General features: G+C 57.5%; 1 protein-coding gene across 8 annotated transcripts in view; it reads right to left on the bottom strand.

The window, feature by feature from the left end:
- The window catches only part of ZNF185 (zinc finger protein 185 with LIM domain), a 62,354-nt gene that overhangs the window by 31,536 nt on the left and 12,734 nt on the right, over positions 1–18,084 (bottom strand). For 7 of the 8 annotated variants that reach the window (XM_077145775.1, XM_077145772.1, XM_077145774.1 and 4 more), the window contains 14 exons: positions 17,886–18,009; positions 17,644–17,709; positions 16,711–16,749; positions 16,158–16,235; positions 15,816–15,905; positions 15,075–15,161; positions 13,652–13,735; positions 13,496–13,537; positions 12,397–12,480; positions 11,945–12,034; positions 9,689–9,772; positions 7,788–7,892; positions 5,484–5,573; positions 1,126–1,329 (listed from right to left, as the gene is read on the bottom strand). In XM_077145775.1, coding sequence (XP_077001890.1) covers positions 1,126–1,329; positions 5,484–5,573; positions 7,788–7,892; positions 9,689–9,772; positions 11,945–12,034; positions 12,397–12,480; positions 13,496–13,537; positions 13,652–13,735; positions 15,075–15,161; positions 15,816–15,905; positions 16,158–16,235; positions 16,711–16,749; positions 17,644–17,709; positions 17,886–18,009 — 1,267 coding nt within the window. The remainder of the gene's footprint in view (positions 1–1,125; positions 1,330–5,483; positions 5,574–7,787; positions 7,893–9,688; positions 9,773–11,944; positions 12,035–12,396; positions 12,481–13,495; positions 13,538–13,651; positions 13,736–15,074; positions 15,162–15,815; positions 15,906–16,157; positions 16,236–16,710; positions 16,750–17,643; positions 17,710–17,885; positions 18,010–18,084) is intronic. The other variant, XM_077145778.1, reaches the window with a different exon arrangement.

Genomic DNA, 18,084 nt, shown 5'->3' with positions numbered 1-18,084 from the left:
AAAATAAAGTCTCAGTGGCTGAGAATCGAGAGAGAGGTTATCCTGGAAGTTATTCTTATGTATTATATAGATATCCCTTTTTATTTTATGATGTATGGGAATAGCTAGAGAGAAGTACCTGAAACTGTTTAACTGTGTTCCAGTAGTCTTGATTCTTGAAGATGACAGTATAACTATACAGCTTTTACCATGTGACTGTTTGACTGTGAAAACCTTGTGTTTGATGCTCCTTTTATCCAGAGTAAGGACAGATGAGTAAAAAATAAGGATAAAAAATAAACAAATAATAGGGGAGATAAGGGGTAAAATAAATTGGGTAGATGGAAAGACTAGTGATCAATGAGAGGGAGGGGTACAGGGTATGGGATATATGCGTTTTTTCTTTTTATTTCTTTTTCTGGAGTATGCAAATGTTCTAAAAATGATCATGGTGAAGAATATACAACTATGTGATTAAAAAACAAATAAATAACTAACACATAAAAAAATTTGTTTAAAAAAGCCTTGCCTGGAAATGCCGAGCTAGAACATGATTTGGGTTGCTCCCTGAATCTGTGCTCCCCAAACTGCAATTCTAAGACCCCCAAATAAATGCCTTTGTTACTTCTTGGCTGCTGCTATCTTTCTATCTATCGTCCATCCCTCCATTTATCCATTTTCCAAACATTCTCCTCTGCTCACTCTTACCTTCCCTCTTTATATGCTTCACCCTTTCTCTCACATTCTTTCTTTGCCTCTCTCACCCTCTCTGTCCTCTACCAGCATCATTCATATCCACAAATACCCCTCCCCCTGCCTGGGACCCCTACACTCCAGGAGACAGGCCCTCCCTCCAGCTCCCCATGCCAGCACACGGCTTCTCACTCTGAGGAAAAGACACTTGCTCACACTGCAGGCCCCCACACCAGCTGTTCATGCCACCAGGAAGCCTCTCAGCACTGCTCCAGGCCCAGGGAGTCACCACCATACCTCACAAAGCAGGAAGGAGCCGGAGCCCCTACTGTGCCATTGGTCAGTCATCTGTCAGGGAAGGGCCGGGGAAGTATTTCCCACCTGGTTCATGGGCCCCCAACAAAAACCCAGGCTCCACAGGCAGAAAGGACCCCAGCTCATCTCAGACGTTACCTGCTGCAGTGGCTCTCCAATTGCACGAGCTGCTTGAGTTGGGGTCCTCTGGGCCCACTCGGCCCTTCTTGGGTGCTGGTGTCTGCAGACGGCTGGCTGGGCACAGCTGGGTCTCTTGGGCCACCTCTTGGGGTTCCAGGCCTCTCCTGCCCGGCCTGCCCCACCTTGGGAACCACCTTTTCCTCTGCATCACTAGAGAAGGCGCTGAGGAAAGAGAAGCACCATTATGGTGGGCACAGTGGGCTCAACTCCTGAAGGTGGGGCAGTGAGGAGCCAGGCACAGCCCCCAGCCTGCAAGTGGGAGGACCCCAGCCCTGCATGTCCCTCCTTGCTGATGAGAGTGCTCTCCAAGTGTGCGAAAGGAGGACTGAGCCTGCTATGCCTTTGCCAGCCCTGAATCCAGCCAAGAGGGAGGCGCATCCCCTGTGAGCTCTATGTTGGTTTGCCCATCCCTACAGCAAAAGACCCTGGCCCCAGTTGTCCCCAGCCCTGGACCTCCTTAGTCATAGAAGTTAACCCTTGCCCTCCAGCTGGATTAATGAGGGGAGCAGTTAATTTTGGGACTCTTCAGCCCCAGGTGGGGGAAACCAAAATGCCCCAGCAAGCAGACTGCTACCTCCAGTAGCACCCAGCAGTATTACAGGTAAGTGGATGTGACGCCACCCCAGTGACTCTGGGGGAACGGTCCATGGATGCTAAGCCTCTCTACGCTGCTTCTACCCTGACCATTCACTGTAGCCCATCTAGACTCCCATCTGCTCAGAGAATACCGGCCCCTGAAGTAGCACCATGGCCGGACACACCAATCCCACCTCTGTCTGTGACAGAGATGCTGAGTCAAAGACAAGCTTAGAAAGCCTAAAGACCTTGCCTCCCATCTCTGGTGGCCATGAGCTCACTTTACCACAGATTGAATTGACATCCTCTGTATAATATGGTACCAGAGGTTGTCCTCACCCAGATTGTGAATAGAGCCAAGATTTTCCACCAAGACAATTTGGGGCTCATTGGAATGTCGGGACAAATGGCTGGATAGGCCACAGAGCAAGCCCTCTACACCTTTAGGAGTTCTAACCGTCTGGCCCTTAAAAAAGGAAATCTCAGCAAAGTAGTCCCATAAAGCCTTCCTGAGCAATGTAAAGTCCTGGGGTGCCTATCTCCCAGATATCCTGACCAGGCCCCTGAAAAAACTGCTCAGAAGTCAAGAGGTTAGAAATAGGCTAGAAAAGGTCTGTAAAGACAGAGGCACACACTGGAGTGATGCGGCCACAAGCCAAGGAATGCCTAGAGCCACCAGAAACTGGAAGAGATAAGGAAGGAGCCTCTTCCAGAGCCTTCAGAAGGACAATGGCCCTGCCCACATCTGGACTTTGGATTCACAACAGGGAGAGAATATGTTTCTGTTGTTTGAAGCCACCCAGTTTGTGATCATTTGTTACGGAAGCCACAGGCGATTAACAATTGGCTTATACAAAGCCCTTCCTTCTGGCTGTAACCAGATCAAAGAGCCAGTAGCCTAATACAGCCATTGCCTGCTCCCAATTCGCTTACTAATGCACTCCTTCTAGTACTCTCCCACTGGATGGCAACTGCCACCTGTAAGTAGACATGCCTAAAGGTCCCCTGCTCCTCATGCAACATTAACCTTAAAAGCACAAACTTGCAATCTATCAAGGGAAAAAACAGCAACTGGTTTAGATGTCAAGTCTAATAGCAAAAGTTTAGGGATAGGGAACAAGCTACCCTCTTTTGCCAAATGAAATTGGGCCAATCAACCTGGTAAAAGGGAGCAACCGCTAGCTTTCCATGTATGCTGGAACAGTTCTGGAAGAAGGGATACTTCTCTGCTGCTTTACTCAAGTTGAAGCTTTGATAAAATTGGTATTTCATATTACTTTGTGCCAGAAATATTCTATAGGTTTTACATATATAAACCCATTTAATTCTCCCAACTCCACATGGGAGGGACTATTACCACCACTACTTACAGGTGAGGAAACTGAGGCACAAAGGAGATGAATAACACCGCTGAGGCCACAGAGCCAGTAAGTAACAGAGTTTAGATGTGAGTCCAAGCCCCCGAGCCCATGCTCCTAACTCCTCTGCCCATCCCTGTGGTGGAGCAGCCCCGCATTAGAGGAAGCCAGAGTCCCTCAACCTTGGGACAGATGGCCCTGCTTTGTAACCCAGGAAAAGTGGGGCTCCCTGCGCTCGCGGCCCTCACCGCCCGGGCCAGAAGCTCGCAGGGAATAAGCCCGCCGGCCCCAGCCCCTCCCCTGAGCCCGACGGCACAAGCCGGGTCGTGGCCGGGGGTCCGCGGTGGCGTGAGGCCCGGCCGCCCGCCCCGCACGCCCGCAGCCCCTGCCCCGAGCCGGCTGGGAAGGCGGGTGTCCCGGCGTCGCAGGCCGGCCAGGGGCGGGAGGGCCGCAGCTCCCCTCGGGGCTCCCGGCCGCCCCCGAGCTGACCTCCGCCGCGGCCGCACGTGCCCGGAGGGAACAGCGCCGCCCCGTCGGGTCACCGCCGCCGCCATCGCCCGCGGGGGAAGGGACCGAGCGCGCCGGGCCCATCTGTGATCCTCGGGCGCCATCCAGCGGCCGGAGCGGGCACCGCGGCGGGAGAAGCGCCACCGAGAATGAGCGGGTCCGCAGCAGCCATTTTGCTGCAGACGCTGAATTTCCCGGCGGGCACTGCGGCCCGAGCCCGCGGAGGCAGGAAATGGCGGCGGCGCGCAGGCGCACACGGGAGTCTGGCGCGCGGGCCAGGCGCAGACACGAGGGCCGCGCTGCCGGAGACGCGCAGAGGCCGGGCGCGCAGGCGCGCACGTGTTGCGCCCGCTGTCCGGTGTCCTGGCAGCCCATGGCCGCCCGCGGTTTTCGCGCCTTGACCCCGGCGCCCACCCAGGACGTGTGAAAGTTCTAGAGCAGTGTTTCTCACTCTTAACGCTAGTGACATTTGGGGCCTGAAAATTCTTTGCCGCGGGGGCTGTCAAGCACATTTGCAGACTGCTTTGTAACTTCTGGTTCAGAACCACTGCCCTCGGACAGTGCACCCGCACTGGCAGGAGAACAAACTGGAGCTTTATAAATGGCATCGATGGTGGCAATCCCAGCTCCAGGGCCAGTAAATCTAAATCTCTCCTTGCGGCTCAGGGAGTTTTTTTTTTTTTTTTTTTAAAAAAAAAGGGAGGGTGCAGCCGGGGTTGTGAGACACGGTGATCAAGAAGTTTTGAACCTGTTTTGCAAACTTCTGAACATTAGACACAAGTAGTTCCGAGCCCGGTCTAGAGTGGGGCAGAGCTAAACAGATCTCACGAACAAACTTCTTTTTTTTAAGTTTCTCCCGAGGTTTTTCTTAGGACGTCTTGCATTGGGACTCAGCTCTGCTATGTAATCTTTCTATGCCTCGCTTTGCTCATCTTATCCATTTCACAGGTTGCACTGTGGTGTGAAAATGGCCTAACTTTTCAGAAGCCTGAATCAGACCATGTTTCTCTTTGATTTAAAACTTGCTCCATCTAGGGCTCCCCTCACCAGAAGGCCTTGAATTTGATCGTGCTAAGCTTGTTGGGCCACAGGGATTTTAGGGTTGCAGTTCCTTTATCTGAGCTGTCTCCCCCTGCCCTTCCCCAAATGTGTGCCGTCTCCTCTTCAAAGGAGCTTGCCGGAATACCCTCCTCACTGCCAGCACTCCATCAAAGCAGGAGGCACAGAGACCTTGGGTTCCAAGCCTTTCTTCATCCTGATTAGGCATAAACCTCGTGGGGTCATGGGGAGGATTGTATGAGATACCGCAGGTGCTCCAGAGTGGAACTGTGACAATTAGCATCGTCATGGTAGGAAAAGCCAATCAACCTCTGCCTTCCTTGCCACACCTCTTCTCCCCCCTCTCCCTCCCCCTCCCCCCACAAGGACCTTCAGCTGGAGGCACACTCAGCTACTTACAGTGTCTGGGCAGCACTGGGTTCTCCTGAGTCCTTTGGATATGCCGTTCCCTTCCTGGCCCCTCTCCCCAAGCACTGCTGGTCACTCTATCCCAGCTGATGGGGGAGGGTCATTAGTATGTCTGGGCCAGGCTCCTGAGAGCTCCCGAAAGGCAGAGGCTGTGTCTGATCTGTCAGGACAGTCCAGCCTCCAAATGATTGCTGACTGCAAGAGGAAGCGACTTTTCCCGATTAGGGATTTTTTTCCTGGTGGAGGCAACAGGGTGTAATGGAAAGCTCCAGGCCCAAGAAGCAGAGGGTTCCAGCTGGGGCTTTGCCCCTCACCATGTGTCTCAGGCCAGTTCACAGGCCTTTGCTGACACACCTCCTGAGCTGCCTTTCTCCACCCTAGAAGCTCAGCACTGCCTCCTGGCCTTACCCCTGCAGGCCTGCCTTGGTATCCTCCATGTCCATTGGCTTCTCACTCTTCATGTCAGCCGGGATAGCCGCGGCCAAAGTGGCACTGGAGCTGGGGAAGGAAGCACACAGGCCTGTTGGGGCCTCAGAGCAAGGACCCGTGTCTGTCACTGTAATGTCACGTGAGTCCTGAACTGCTGGTTAGCGCTGCCCCTGACCAACTTGGGGTCCCTGGGGAAGCCTCTTCGTGGCCTGGGTTCTGGTATCCTTACCTGACCTACCTCCTGGAGTTCCAGAAAGATCTTTGCTTACTAGAGCTTGCTAAATGCTCCCCGTACCCACCATGCCCCCATGGTGGCTGGCTGGGTGGGGAGATGAAGTGAAGCCCTTCGTACCTCATGTCCCTGGAGCCCTTTGTCCCCCCAGACACCTGCCACTTGGGACTCCTCTCCTTGACCCGTGCTCACTGGGTCACCCCACTGGGGTACTTGGGGTCATCAGTAGTAGCACCTGGTCTCCTCCCCCCACTTCCCTGATTGGTGGGTCCACTGCCAGGATGGGACCCCTCCCAAGCCCCCCTGTCCTGCTGTAGCCCCCTGATGGGAAGGTGGCAGGAAGCTGAGAAGTTTGAGGGGGGCCCTTGGGGCCCTGAGGCTGAGCCTGGAAGGCTGTGTCTGGCCATGGACTTGGTCACTGGCAGTGGCCCTTCCCCGATGTGTGTCATTAGTCCAGGCTTTCGAGATTGAGAGGGGCACAGACTATGGAAGGCAGCCACCCCTGGTCTGGGTTCAGGAACTCTTGGTCACCCCTTCCCGGGAGGGTATCCTCTGTCTGTGCCAGTATAGGGCACCAAGACACTGCACAAATGGATGCTTGTGTACATATCATGGCTTCACTGCCTCTAAGTCCATGTCGTGTGGCCTGGGGCAACTCGCCCGGCCTCTGTAGGGCTGTCTCCTCCATGAAATGGGGACACTGGGCGTGCCTGCCTCCCAAGCTGGCTGAGAAGAGGAGAGGGGTGAGTAGACACCAAGCACTCAGAACGGCATGCGACCTTCCATGCTCCCCAAGGGTCCCTCGGGTTTGTTCCCAAACCCGTCCAGGCTACTGCAGCGAGTGAATTCAATAAACTCTTTGATAAGCCTAGGAAAATGGATGGAAATGGAAGGTGGCTGTTTCCACAGGAACTACATCGAATGTTTGGGAAAGGTGAGTTTCTTACAAACTGCTGTCCAATGAAGTCTATCTCAGTATAGTTAAGACAACTGTGAAATAGTCATAACCATCGAGAAGATTCTTCACTCAGACTGTTTCACAAGTTACTGTGCAGTTTTGCTTCCTTCCAAGGAAACTGAAAGCATCTTCTAGGCATGTCCCCCAGTTGGTGGCAGCTCAAAGACCGGGGTTTCAGGCCCAGTGGCCTTGCCTGGGACCCGGGGACATTGGGACCATACTGCTCCCTGAACCACCAGAGTAATGGCCCCTGTCTCCATCCAGGCCCAGCTGGACACACCTGTCTCCTAGCCCAGCCCACCCAAGGCTGCCCCATTTCCTGGCACTGTTTCTTGGGGCAAAGCAGGCTGGGGACTGCGGGCGGGCAGGAAGAGGAGGTTTTAGCAACTGTGGAAGGGAAGAGAGAAAGCAGGACAAATGGGCCTCCTGCCAGCTTGTTCTCAGCGCGTAGCCAAGCAAGTGAGAAGGCTCAGAGCCATTCACCCATTGGCCATGCATCCCTCACACCTCCACTGCACCCCAAGGGGGAGCTGGGCTCCCCCTGCTCTGGTGGAACGTGAGAGCAAGGGGATAGGAGAGGGAGCAAGAGTCCGGCAGAGAACTCCAAGAAGAGAAGGGCTGTGACAGAGGGCCGGGGCCTGCCACCCAGGGACATGAGTGACTCAGCTATCTGGCGCCATCTACTCCAGCCAAGGCTGCAGGCCTGTGATTGGAACAGAAGCATTTGCTGACTCAGATCTGGGGGTCTGATCTTCTGATTTCTATGTTTCATCCAAACCTGATGGGCTGGGAGCAAGAAGGAAGCCGAAACACAGAAGAACTGGCTTTCCGGGGGGGGGGGGGGGGGGGTCCTGGGCAAGGGTCTGCTCTCCTCCAGGCCCCATGCATTCATTTGTTCATTCATTCAGCCGATACTCACTGAGACCCTGCCCGGCCCCCCAGCTCTGGGGACACAGCCGGAAAGGGGACAGACCTGGCCCCAGTTCCATCTCTTGACTACTGGGCCTCTGGCTGGGCAAGGACAGTGCCAGGCTTGGGGCCATGGGGGACCGTCAGCTCAGTGGTACATGGGCCCTGGGTTGTGGGGAATTACCTTTCGGAGTCCAAGCTGGGGGCCCTGAAGACCTCCTCGCCAGCTGTGTCTCCGCTGGGCTCCCTGGAGCTGGAGGAATCGTTGTCTTTGAGGCCTGAGGGCTCCCTGTGCAGGAAAGAAACATTACGTAACCACCCCCCCGCCACTCGTGCAAAGAGAACAGTTCATTCCTCCCCCGAATGGCCACTGTCTCCAAGGCGCTGAAAACCTGTCATTGCCAGAGCGATGGGCTGATTCTCCAGTTCTCCTTACCAACAGCTACTGTCTGTGGTGGGCTGCCAGACCCCAGGCCCTGTCCAGGCCACAGGCACTCTTTGCAGCTGTGCCCGCTTTCCAGCTGGGCAAACTGAGGCCCAGAGAGCCCGAGGGACTTGCCTCAAGCTCCACAGGCCGCCAGGGAGGAGCTGGGATTAGACCCGGGAAGGCGGGCTAGAGAGAGTCTTGGCCAGACGAGAGTCAACCTGGGTCCTCTCCTCCGAATTTGACCCCCTCTGTTTTCTCCGAGGTCATTGGGGAACCTCAGAGTGTGCAACCCAATGGAGACACGCCAGCACCATTGCCCGCCCTCTCGTCTCCTCTCCTCCGGTGACTTTGGGGCACCACTTCTTCCCTCCTTGGCCGCAACTTCCCGGTGGTCCCCTTCGTCCTTCCCTCCCTTTCTTCCCTTGAATGTCAGCTGCCACCCTGCACTGGGGCCTGTGCCCAGCCCCCTGCCCGCCCCCCTTGACCATTTTGGCAGATGCCCATATAAACTGCATCTGCTCCCTCCCGTAATCTCAGCTCCCACCTGGCTGCATATAGTGTGCAAAGCTCTTGAGCCCCCCAACTTATCTCCCAAACCTCAACCACAAACCCTCAGCCACCTCCTGAAAATGTTCACTAGGATGCTGATAAATCAAGTCATCATTTATTCATTCAACAAACAGTAAGTATTGCTATGGTCCTCACTGGTCCCCAGCTGCGCAGTGAGGCGGGCTGGGGGGTGGAAGGGTGGAGGGCCCCTGGAACTGCCTGCTGGTGACTGTGATCTTGACCTAGTTACAGAACCCTTTGGGCCCTCGGTTTCCTCATCTGTGAAATGGGCGCAGGGGACTCAGGCCAGGCCGTGCGGGCAGGGCAGGGCTTTGTTGAGCCATTTGGTCTTTTTTCCCACCCCACCCCCTGACTTGAGTCTCCTGTTGAAAAGGGAAGGGAGCAGTCCAGGGCTTTTGCCACTCCCAGACCAGGGCCTGATCGCTGAAGGGGACAGGGCATCCCAGGCAGCGTTGACAGCCTCAGGGACAGATGATGCTGGCAAGGTAGTGGGTGTTGGGGAACGGAGAGGGGCCTGGGGTGGAGGAGGGCAGGGGGCAGGGAGTGTAATAGGGGGGTAGAAGTAGTCACACCAGCCCCCTGGGTGCTGCCTTTGGTGGGGCCCCTGCTTGCTCTATGACTACTGCTGCCTTTTAGAAATGTCCCACAGGTGAAATATGGGGGAGAGACCATTAGGAGGCTATGACAGAAAGGTGGGGTGCCCGGGGACGCCCGTGCGGGTGGAAACCTCTCTAAAACAGAAGGGACAGGACTTGGTGCCTGGCTAAAGGGGTGGCGCTTGGAGGAGCCAAAGAGAGTTGAGGGCCTGGGGAATCCAACAGGACTCACTGCCGAGGCTGCTTCCTCCAGGAAGCCCTCCTTGAGTGCCCCCAGCCTAGGCAGGGCAGTGGATGTGCAGCTCAGTAAGGGATGGTTGGTAAAGGGTGGAGGGAGGTGGCACGCTTGTGGGAACAAAGTGCTGCGGAGAAGCAGGGAGGTCCCCAGCCCTTGGCTTGCCCCTCTAGGAAAACCTGCTCCCTCTCTGCTCCGGGCTCTCCCGGCCTCCACCCCAGAAAGCAGCAGCCGGAACAGCAGCAGAAACCCCCTACCTTGTTCCTTCCAGGTCTGGCGTCACCAGATGGAGTCCTGTCCTGGGTGTCGTGATCTGCAGGCAGACAATCTCCTCACCTCTCCTGTTGCAGGCCAGAGACAGTGAGCCAGTGAGCTGCTGCTCCCAAAAGCCTCCCTCTCCCCTGTCTTCGATGGGCATCCGCTTGTACCAAGGGCCACCTAGACCCTTGGCCCTTCTTCACTCTGGGTCTTTTCTTCTCTTTGGCCTCAGGCCTTCTTGGTGCTGCAGCTGAGCCGGGGCCACTGCCTTCCTGGCCCAAGTCCCAGCTCCAGCAGGAAGGGAGTGAAGGACTCCTTCTGGGTGGAAATGGGACCCAGCTAGGGCTCTCCCAGCCCCAATGCCCTATCTTCAGCTTCCGGACCACCCAGTTGGGGCCAGATGGCAGAGAGCCCTGCCTGTGGCACAGTGGGGTGTCTGAAATTGCTATTTGCCAGGCTGGCCTGAATTCTGAATTTGGGGCTGGTGGTGACCGGTGGCAGATGTGATGCCCGTGGAACCGATAGAACAAATTTTGAGTGACAGCCAGTGGGAGGGGCACGTCGGAGACTCAGGGGCTGAGGGCAAGTGACCTGGTGCTCCTGAGGTGGCACCCACGGGGTCCTGGCAGACACAGGGCTCCTGTGCACTTGGCCCCATGGCAGGGCCTGAAACCTGGCCGTGAGGATCTGCACAAATCCCATCCCAGAGGCATCAGAGGAGGGCAGGCCAGCTGGGGTGGGGAGCAGGGGGAGCAGGAGTCTCATGGGGTGGTGCTGGGGGTGAGGGATTGGAGGGGCCAGGGTGAAGGCAGCGAGGCAGGTAGTTCCTGGAAGTGCCAGGAGGGAAACTGGATGATAGGGTGGCTCTGGTTTCCTCCCATGTCCTGTGATGATGATGATGACAGTAAAGCCATCACAGGCCACTAAAACTTACTTTCTCACCAGTGTTTCTGGTTTCCTTCAAGAAGAGACAGGTTGCCCCACCCTGCGCCCTCCTTCCTGTCCTTTGTTGACACCTTCAAACTCTGCTTTCAAGACCCTGCTCAAAGGGCACCTCTTGGGGGGCTTCAGCCTCCCCTCTGCTGGGCTGCGAGTTAGTGGAGGACAGGAACATTCTGGAAGCCATCACGCCTTTGGAAGGCACTCAGGGAACACAGGGCATGGTGCCTGCTGAAGTTCAAGGCCACACCCCAACTCCCCCTCCCCATCTGCCGAGGCAGGTGGGCAGGGCTGGCCCAGCTTGGGGCACCCACAGCCGCACCTCCTTCCGGGGCCAGCAGGGGGCACGCTCGGCCTCTTTCTGCTTTTGAAGAAGGGCACTGTGCTAAGAGCTTCAAATGAATGATCCCACTTAGTATCGGCGACAGCCTTGGGAGGCAGCTATTAGTGCCGACCCTGTTTCATATGCGGGGAAACTGAGGCACCCAGAGGTGATGTGATTTGTGACGGTCCCACAGCCGGGAAGCAGCAGAGCCAGGGATGGGTCTTCGCCCAAACCTGTTCACTGGCTGTGCCCTACCGACTCTGGACATAGCCCATGGGTGTCACCCGGGAAGGCCCCCCTATGGGGGCATGGCGGGTGGTTGGTGGCTGCCTGGCCCAGTGCAGGGCCTGATGGGACAGGGTCAAGGAGAAAGCCGACCTGGGTGGCTTCAAAATAGTCTATGTTTGCAGGATCTGAGGTGAGGGAAGAACTGGCAGCAGCATCAAACTGAGCCCCCTAATGGGAGCCTGGGCCTCCCACTCCAACTTTCCTGACCAGCCCCCTGGGGCACGCTTCTGAGTTTTGGAGTGCGTTGCTAACCCAGGCCTTCCTGATGACAACTCCAACAATCCACGCAACCTCATGCCCATGGGTGCCACCCCCTCAGCCACCCCCGAAGGCAGATGCTTCAAAGCATCCATCTCCCTCAAGCCCCAGACACCCACCCATCATCCAGGGAGCTGGACCACCCCAGATATGCTCAGCTGGGGCCCCAGAAATGACTTTTTGGAAGCACCTCTCTGAGACCCGGGCAGGGGCCACTCTCAGTCCAGGCAGGTGCTTTCAATAGCAGTGATATCTGGGCCAAACGGCGCTAAGCCCACGGGGATATTGATTTCTGGGCATCTGCCCAAAAGAGTGCCCCATTATCTGCCCTGAGACTCAGGACCCAGAAACCAGAATGAATCCAGGTCCCACCTGGAGTGAGATCACAAGTTGTCTGCCTGCCTCTGCTCTGTCACCCCAAACCCAGAGCATCCGTAGCACCCACCTGAGCTCCTGGCTCCCAGCTGAGCTGGGCACACTTGATGTGTGCTCAATCCAAAGTGCCCGGGCCACTTGGGTTCTGCCTCCATCCATGCTGGCAAAGAAGGTCGCCATGAGCATCAGCCCCCACCTTCACCCCCACTCCCACCTCAGGCAGGTGCAGGCAGGGCACTGGGGATGGTGGGGCCTCCTGCCCTTTCCCGTCAGGCCCCACAGTTCAGACTCTTCTCGGATGTTGCTGGGCTGTCACTGGGCTCGGTGGCACAAGGGTTAAGATGACACAGATAAGTACCCCAGGGACAAAAGCGCAGCACTCCCTCCCTGGAGGCCAGGCTGTTCTGCCACTTTCAGCCCTGGGACGGCCAGCCAGACAGGTGGTGACAGGTTTCGGGATCCAGAGCCTGGCACTGGACACGTGGGGTCACTGACCCTGGGCAGACAGGAGCCACCGAGTACCTGCTGAGGCTGGGAGAGGCTCCTGCCAGGGCAGGCGGGTCCCAGCTCTTCTCAGAAGGTGCATCCTCCTCCACGACCTCAACCCTTTGGGTGAGAAGAGGAGAGATGCACAGCGTGTCCCCAGGACACCAGCAGCCTTCTTGGCCACCCTCGAGCAGGCCAGCGTTTGAAGGGCACATTTTCGTTTGGTGCCTAATGGACCCAGCCCTCCAAGACCAGGCTCAGGGGCAGCCTAGGCTCCAGCTAAAGAGACAAGGGACAGTCACAGCACCCCAGCCCCTGTCACCTCCCCACCTTTTTCTTCCAACACAGCCAGCTGGTCCCATTCCCGGCCTTTGCAGCCGCCAGCCCCTTGGCCCGGGACACTGAGCCTGCTGGCTTCTCCACCTGCCGCCCCACCAAAGGCCCCTAAAACTCAGCTCTCTAGAATTGGAGTCCTTCTCTTCCCTGCACCCCTAGACTATCCCCCTCCTCCACCAAAGGTGTCACCTTTTTGGGCCCATCATGGTCACCTCCCAGGGGAACTTTTCTCCCACTGGCCCTGGCACGCCTCACTGCCTTGGTGCAGGGGGGGAGGAGGGGGTCATGTTCCCTTTCTCTGTGGGTGCTCATCATGATGGGCCTCTTCCACGGCCACCTGTGTTCCTGCCTGCCTCCCTACTCTAGGAGGTCTAGGTGGTGGTGGGGGGACCAGGCAGCAGCATGAGAGCAGGGGGTGGGGCGAGAGACACAGAGACCAAGGAGAAGACCCCCCCCACCTGTGCTTTCCAGCGACTGCCTGGCTGATGGAGGGATAGCAGACACCTCCCTGCACCCAGCTGGACAGGGGGCTCCCGATGGAACCACCCTCTGGACCCCTGGAGCTCCTTTTGCATCAAGACCCCAGAGGGCTCTGGGAAATGCAGTGGGCTTTATGGAGCCATGGGCTCAGCCCTGTTAGCCCTGGACAAATGGAACTTTCCAGCCACACGCCATGGCTTTAATGTCCCGTCGGCCAGGCTCATGCCACCACGGAGCTGCCAGCAGCCCTGCCCACCCCTGTGCCCTCCCATGAGCCCCTTGATTTCCCTGCTGACGGGGGCTGGAGGCTGACACGCACCGCTTGGCGAGAAACGGGACCTGTGTCTCCTGGGTGGGACTGCTGCAAGGAAGACAGAGAGACAGTGTGTTGGCACAGCCCCCCGCCTTGGCACACACCCTTGTGTCCTCTGGAAAGTGCATCTGAGACTCCCAGGGGGCCAGGGGTGAGGCTCACCTAGCGCTTTTCTTGGCAGCCGACAGGACGTAGGAGTGCTCCCGGGGCAGTGTCTTCCTCACCACGCTGCTCGCGGCCTCCGACCTGGGGGGCACAAGGCGGGGGTGGCGCATTGGATGGCATCAAGCTGGGCGGGTCTCACCAGCCTGGCCTGGGCTGTACCCAGGCTGGCTCAGGGCCACCCCAGCAATCACAGATCATGCCAGGGGCCTCCAGCCGGGGTGTGGGGGTGCTCTGCTGGGCTTCCCAGCCCAGGCCCCAGTAAGGTGGCCATGCAGTGGCAGTGGATGCAGGCCGGGCCTGGGGCTTTGATTTCCTCAGCTGGAGCCAAAGGCACACAGAAGGTGCTGGGCTCAGCCTCAAATTTGGGGTTTGTTCATATGAAACTTAATCCTGCAAAGGATAGGTCAAGCCTACTTAAAATTAGGCCTAAGAGTCACCCCTAAGAGAACCTCTTTCGTTGCTCAGATGTGGCCCCTCTCTCCAGCCAACACGACAAGCAGTCTCACCACCCTCTCCCTCTCTGCATGGGACATGACTCCCAGGGGTGTGGACCTTCCTGGCAATGTGGGACAGAGATCCTGGAGTGAGCTGAGACTCAGCATCAAGGGATTGAGAAAACCTTCTCGACCAAAAGGGGGAAGAGTGAAATGAGTCAAAATAAAGTGTCAGTGGCTGCGAGATTCCAAACAGAGTCGAGAGGTTATCCTGCAGGTTATTCTTACGCATTAAATAGATATCACCTTGTTATTCAAGATGTAATGGAGAGGCTGGAGGGAATTGCCTGAAAATGTAGAGCTGTGTTCCAGTAGCCATGTTTCTTGAAGATGATTGTATAATGATACAGCTTTCACAGTGTGACTGTGTGATTGTGAAAACCTTGTGTCTGATGCTCCTTTTGTCTACCTTGTCAACAGATGAGAGGAACATATGGAATAAAGATGAATAATAGGGGGAACAAATGTTAAAATAAATTTAGATTGAAATGCTGGTGATCAATGAAAGGGAGGGGTAAGGGGGTATGGTATGTATGAATTTTTTTGTTTGTTTTCTTTTTATTTCTTTTTCTGAATTGATGCAAATGTGCTAAGAAATGATCATGATGATAGATATATAGCTATGTGATTAAAAAATAAATAAAAGAAGGCACTGGGCTTGGAAGTCCCTCTCCATCGCGGCCCACTGGGGTGGGGGGCGGCTAGGGACCCCTGATGGACCATTCATCCCTTAGGGTGCCCAGGAGCCATGTGTGCCCACAGGAGGGGGGTGGCAGGGGCACAAGCTGGAGTTGCGGCTGGAGACAGAAGGGGCCTTGCCTGGGGTGACAGGTGTTTGACCCGGAGTCCCTGGCCTGGCCGGGCCCGCCCGGCACACCCCACGTGTGGGCAGCCTCCCTTTGGGAAGCCCTGTGGACCCGTGCTACCTCCTTTTCTGCTCATCCGAAGAGAAGGGTGTCTCCTCCTCCTCCGCAGCCCCCGAGGAAGAGCTGCGTCTGATGTTGTAGGGGGCCCTAGGGCGGAGTGACAGGGGGAGTAGGGCTGAGAATGCTGGCAGGGGTAGCTGCTCCTGTCCCCCCCACCTCCCGCCCTGCCCCCACCCACAGACTGCCCCTCCCGGCCTCCACCACCCCTGGGGGCCTTCGCTGGGGCCATTTCTTCCTCCTGGAGAGCTGGCCCTCCTCTGTCTCCCTGCCTTCCCATGTCCCAGAAAGGTTTCCCAGCCACCCTGCCCTGCTGCACAGCGGTGCCAGGGACAGGCAAAGCAGAGAACTGTGGGCAGGCCCCACAGCTCTGCCCACAGCCCTCCCCACTGGGTGCACAGGAGGGTGCCTTTGAGTGGGACCCCAGGAGAGCTTCAGGGGGAACCCCAAACATTTAGGTGCAGGAATATAAACGTATATGCAGACTTGGGCAGAAAGCGTCTTTGGGGTCACCAGCCCGGCCCCGGCTGTGAGCTGGAGGAGTGGAGGGGGTGCAGGGCCCTCCTGGGGGGATCCCCTTACCGCACCACCCCTCCCTTAGTGGGTGACTGGCTGAGGGTCTCAGGCTGGTGGGACTAGCTCCCCCAAGGCTGTGCCCAGAGGCCAGCTGCCAGCTGCCTCAAGGGCCCCGTGGCTAGGCTCATTCCTTCTGCAGGGGACACGGGGTGGAGACGGTCAACTCACAGCTTCTTGTAATCCTCCGTGGTCATCTTGTAGCCAGAGGACAAGGGCCGGGGACCCCCAGCACTAGCTGCCCTCACGGGACTGCCAGCGCTGAGGAGGCAAGACGTTCCGCTGTGCCACAGGCCCCAAAGGCTTCTGGGAAGCAGCCTGGTGACTCGGCTTCCTTGGCCTTTCCCCTCGCTGGTGGCCCCGGCTCAGAACCCGTGCTGCACCCCCCACCCCCCTCAGCCCCCTCCCAGGGGTGGACCGAGCCCCTCTGTGTCGTGAGCTGGGGCTGGGCCCTCTCTCCAGACTCCCGCCTTCCCCGTCGGCCCCCATCGGCCCGGCCCCCCGAGAACACACCTCTTCGGGGTTCCATTAGCCTTGGGAAAGTGCTGCTGGGGCTGCGACGAGCTGTGTATGGGCTTGGTGAACACTCCCCTAAAAGAGAGCCCCGGAGAAGGAGTGTCCACACCAAAGGATGGGGGGGCTACTTTAGAGAGGGTGGTCCCTCTGAGTTCTGGGATTTGTCTAGCTTGGAAGCCTCCAGGAATTAGAGGTTCCAGGAAGGCAAACTTAGGGCAGGAAACCTTTATAGAGTCTTAGCTGGAGCAGGTAGAGGGGGAAAAGGCAGAGATGGTGGAGTGGTAGCCCATGACAAACTCTGGGATCTTCTGTAACTAGTCGTTGAAGAGTGCTTTGAAAATTATAGCTTCTTTCTTTCTTTGCTTTGTATATATGTTATATTATACAATTTAAAAAGTTATATAAAAGTTATATAAGGGAGAAGAGTAAGAGAGAGAGAGAGAGACCAGGAGAAGCAGCTCAGTGAAGTGCCCTGACAGGGGTGCAGGGGTGAGAAGTTGGGGTGGGGGAGTTGGCATGGGGAGAACACCTGGGCCCTGCAGTCACCTACCTGATGATGTAGCCAGTGGGAGCCCTGGTGTCCGGAGGCCTGCCGGGGGGAAATTAAGCGTGAAGTGCAGCGAGGCTTCTTTTATTCCAGCCCCGCCTACAGCAGAGGGTGGTGGCTGGAGGGGTCCCGATGCGGGGAGGGGGGAACCAGGGGACAAAGACCCCAGCACCTCAGGCCCTCCAGTGCTCCCCAAAGCTCGGGCCACGCTCGACGCCCGGAGGGAGAGCTCTTCTTGGGGACCCAGGATGTCGGGTCAGCCCCAAGGACTTGCAAAGTCCTGATGTCCTACCCCGGCCCCCTCCAGGCTCACAAGGCCCAGAGGGACGAGGCCGAGATGAGCCGGAGGGAGCCAAAAGCCGTCTCTTCCCTGCCCCAGCCCCATGAATGCCCGCCACCCCCACGTGCCGGGACGGAAGATGGGAAATGCCAGGCTCCGGGGGCTGGGGGCCTCCTGCCTGGGAGCAGCCGAGGCGCTGACGGCTCAGTGCCACAGCCGGAAGGGCAGGACACCCACCATCAAGGAGTTTCCTTATTCTTGGGCAGGGACTTGGGGACTCCAGACAGAGGGTGTTCCTGTCCAGGAATGGACGGGGCTTTGGGTCGGAGCTGCGGGCTCAGCTCTACACGGACCCCACCTTTGTCTTCCTTGTCTGTCCTCTCCTCGGTAAGGGCCCTTCCCACCCTGGTTGAGAGCTGGAGGGGGAGCGGAGCTGCGTGAGGGGCGCCCCGCGGTGTGGACTTCAACCCCCAGCCTCCCCAGCGCCCCTTCCTGGACCGAGGGCCAACGGCTTCCTCCCCCTCGGCTTGTCGTCCTCTCTTTCTGGAACCCCTGGACTGCTGCTCTCCCGCACTGGTTCTCCTTTTCATCCAGTTTTGTCCTACCTCCTGGGACATTTCGTCCTCCATGCTGCACGACAGTCCCCAGCCCCTTACCTGGCCTTCTGGACGTCCACCGCCGATGAGAAGGACGTGGCGCGGTTCCGGCTGGAGGGCAGCTCTCTGGAGAAAGAAGGGACCCCCGAACAGTGGCCCCCGGGCTCTGCCATTGGCCAGGCCACGGGGCCCACCCTGCCCACTGTCCCCAAGCTCCAGGGGACCTCCCAGGGGGCAGGGTCTCTCCCACCGCCATCACTGCCCCGGGTGGGGGTGGGGGGTCCTGTGGCCGAGCGCCTTACATGGTGCGACCCTCGGAGGCGTCCTCCTTGGTGATCCAGCTCTTGTCCCCTTTCAGCGTGGTGCGCACCTTCATCTGCCTGAGGACGTTGTTGCGTTCTTCCTCACCGGGCGATAGGGCCTTCCCTGGCGGCGTGGGGCGGGCAAGGCAAGGACACTTCAGAAGGGGAGCCCAGGGCCCCGGGACCCAGGGGATCCCCC

Source organism: Tamandua tetradactyla, chromosome X (assembly GCF_023851605.1).
Source record: "Tamandua tetradactyla isolate mTamTet1 chromosome X, mTamTet1.pri, whole genome shotgun sequence".
NCBI classification, from domain to species: Eukaryota; Metazoa; Chordata; class Mammalia; order Pilosa; family Myrmecophagidae; genus Tamandua; species Tamandua tetradactyla.
This window is presented reverse-complemented; position numbering and strand designations above follow the sequence as displayed.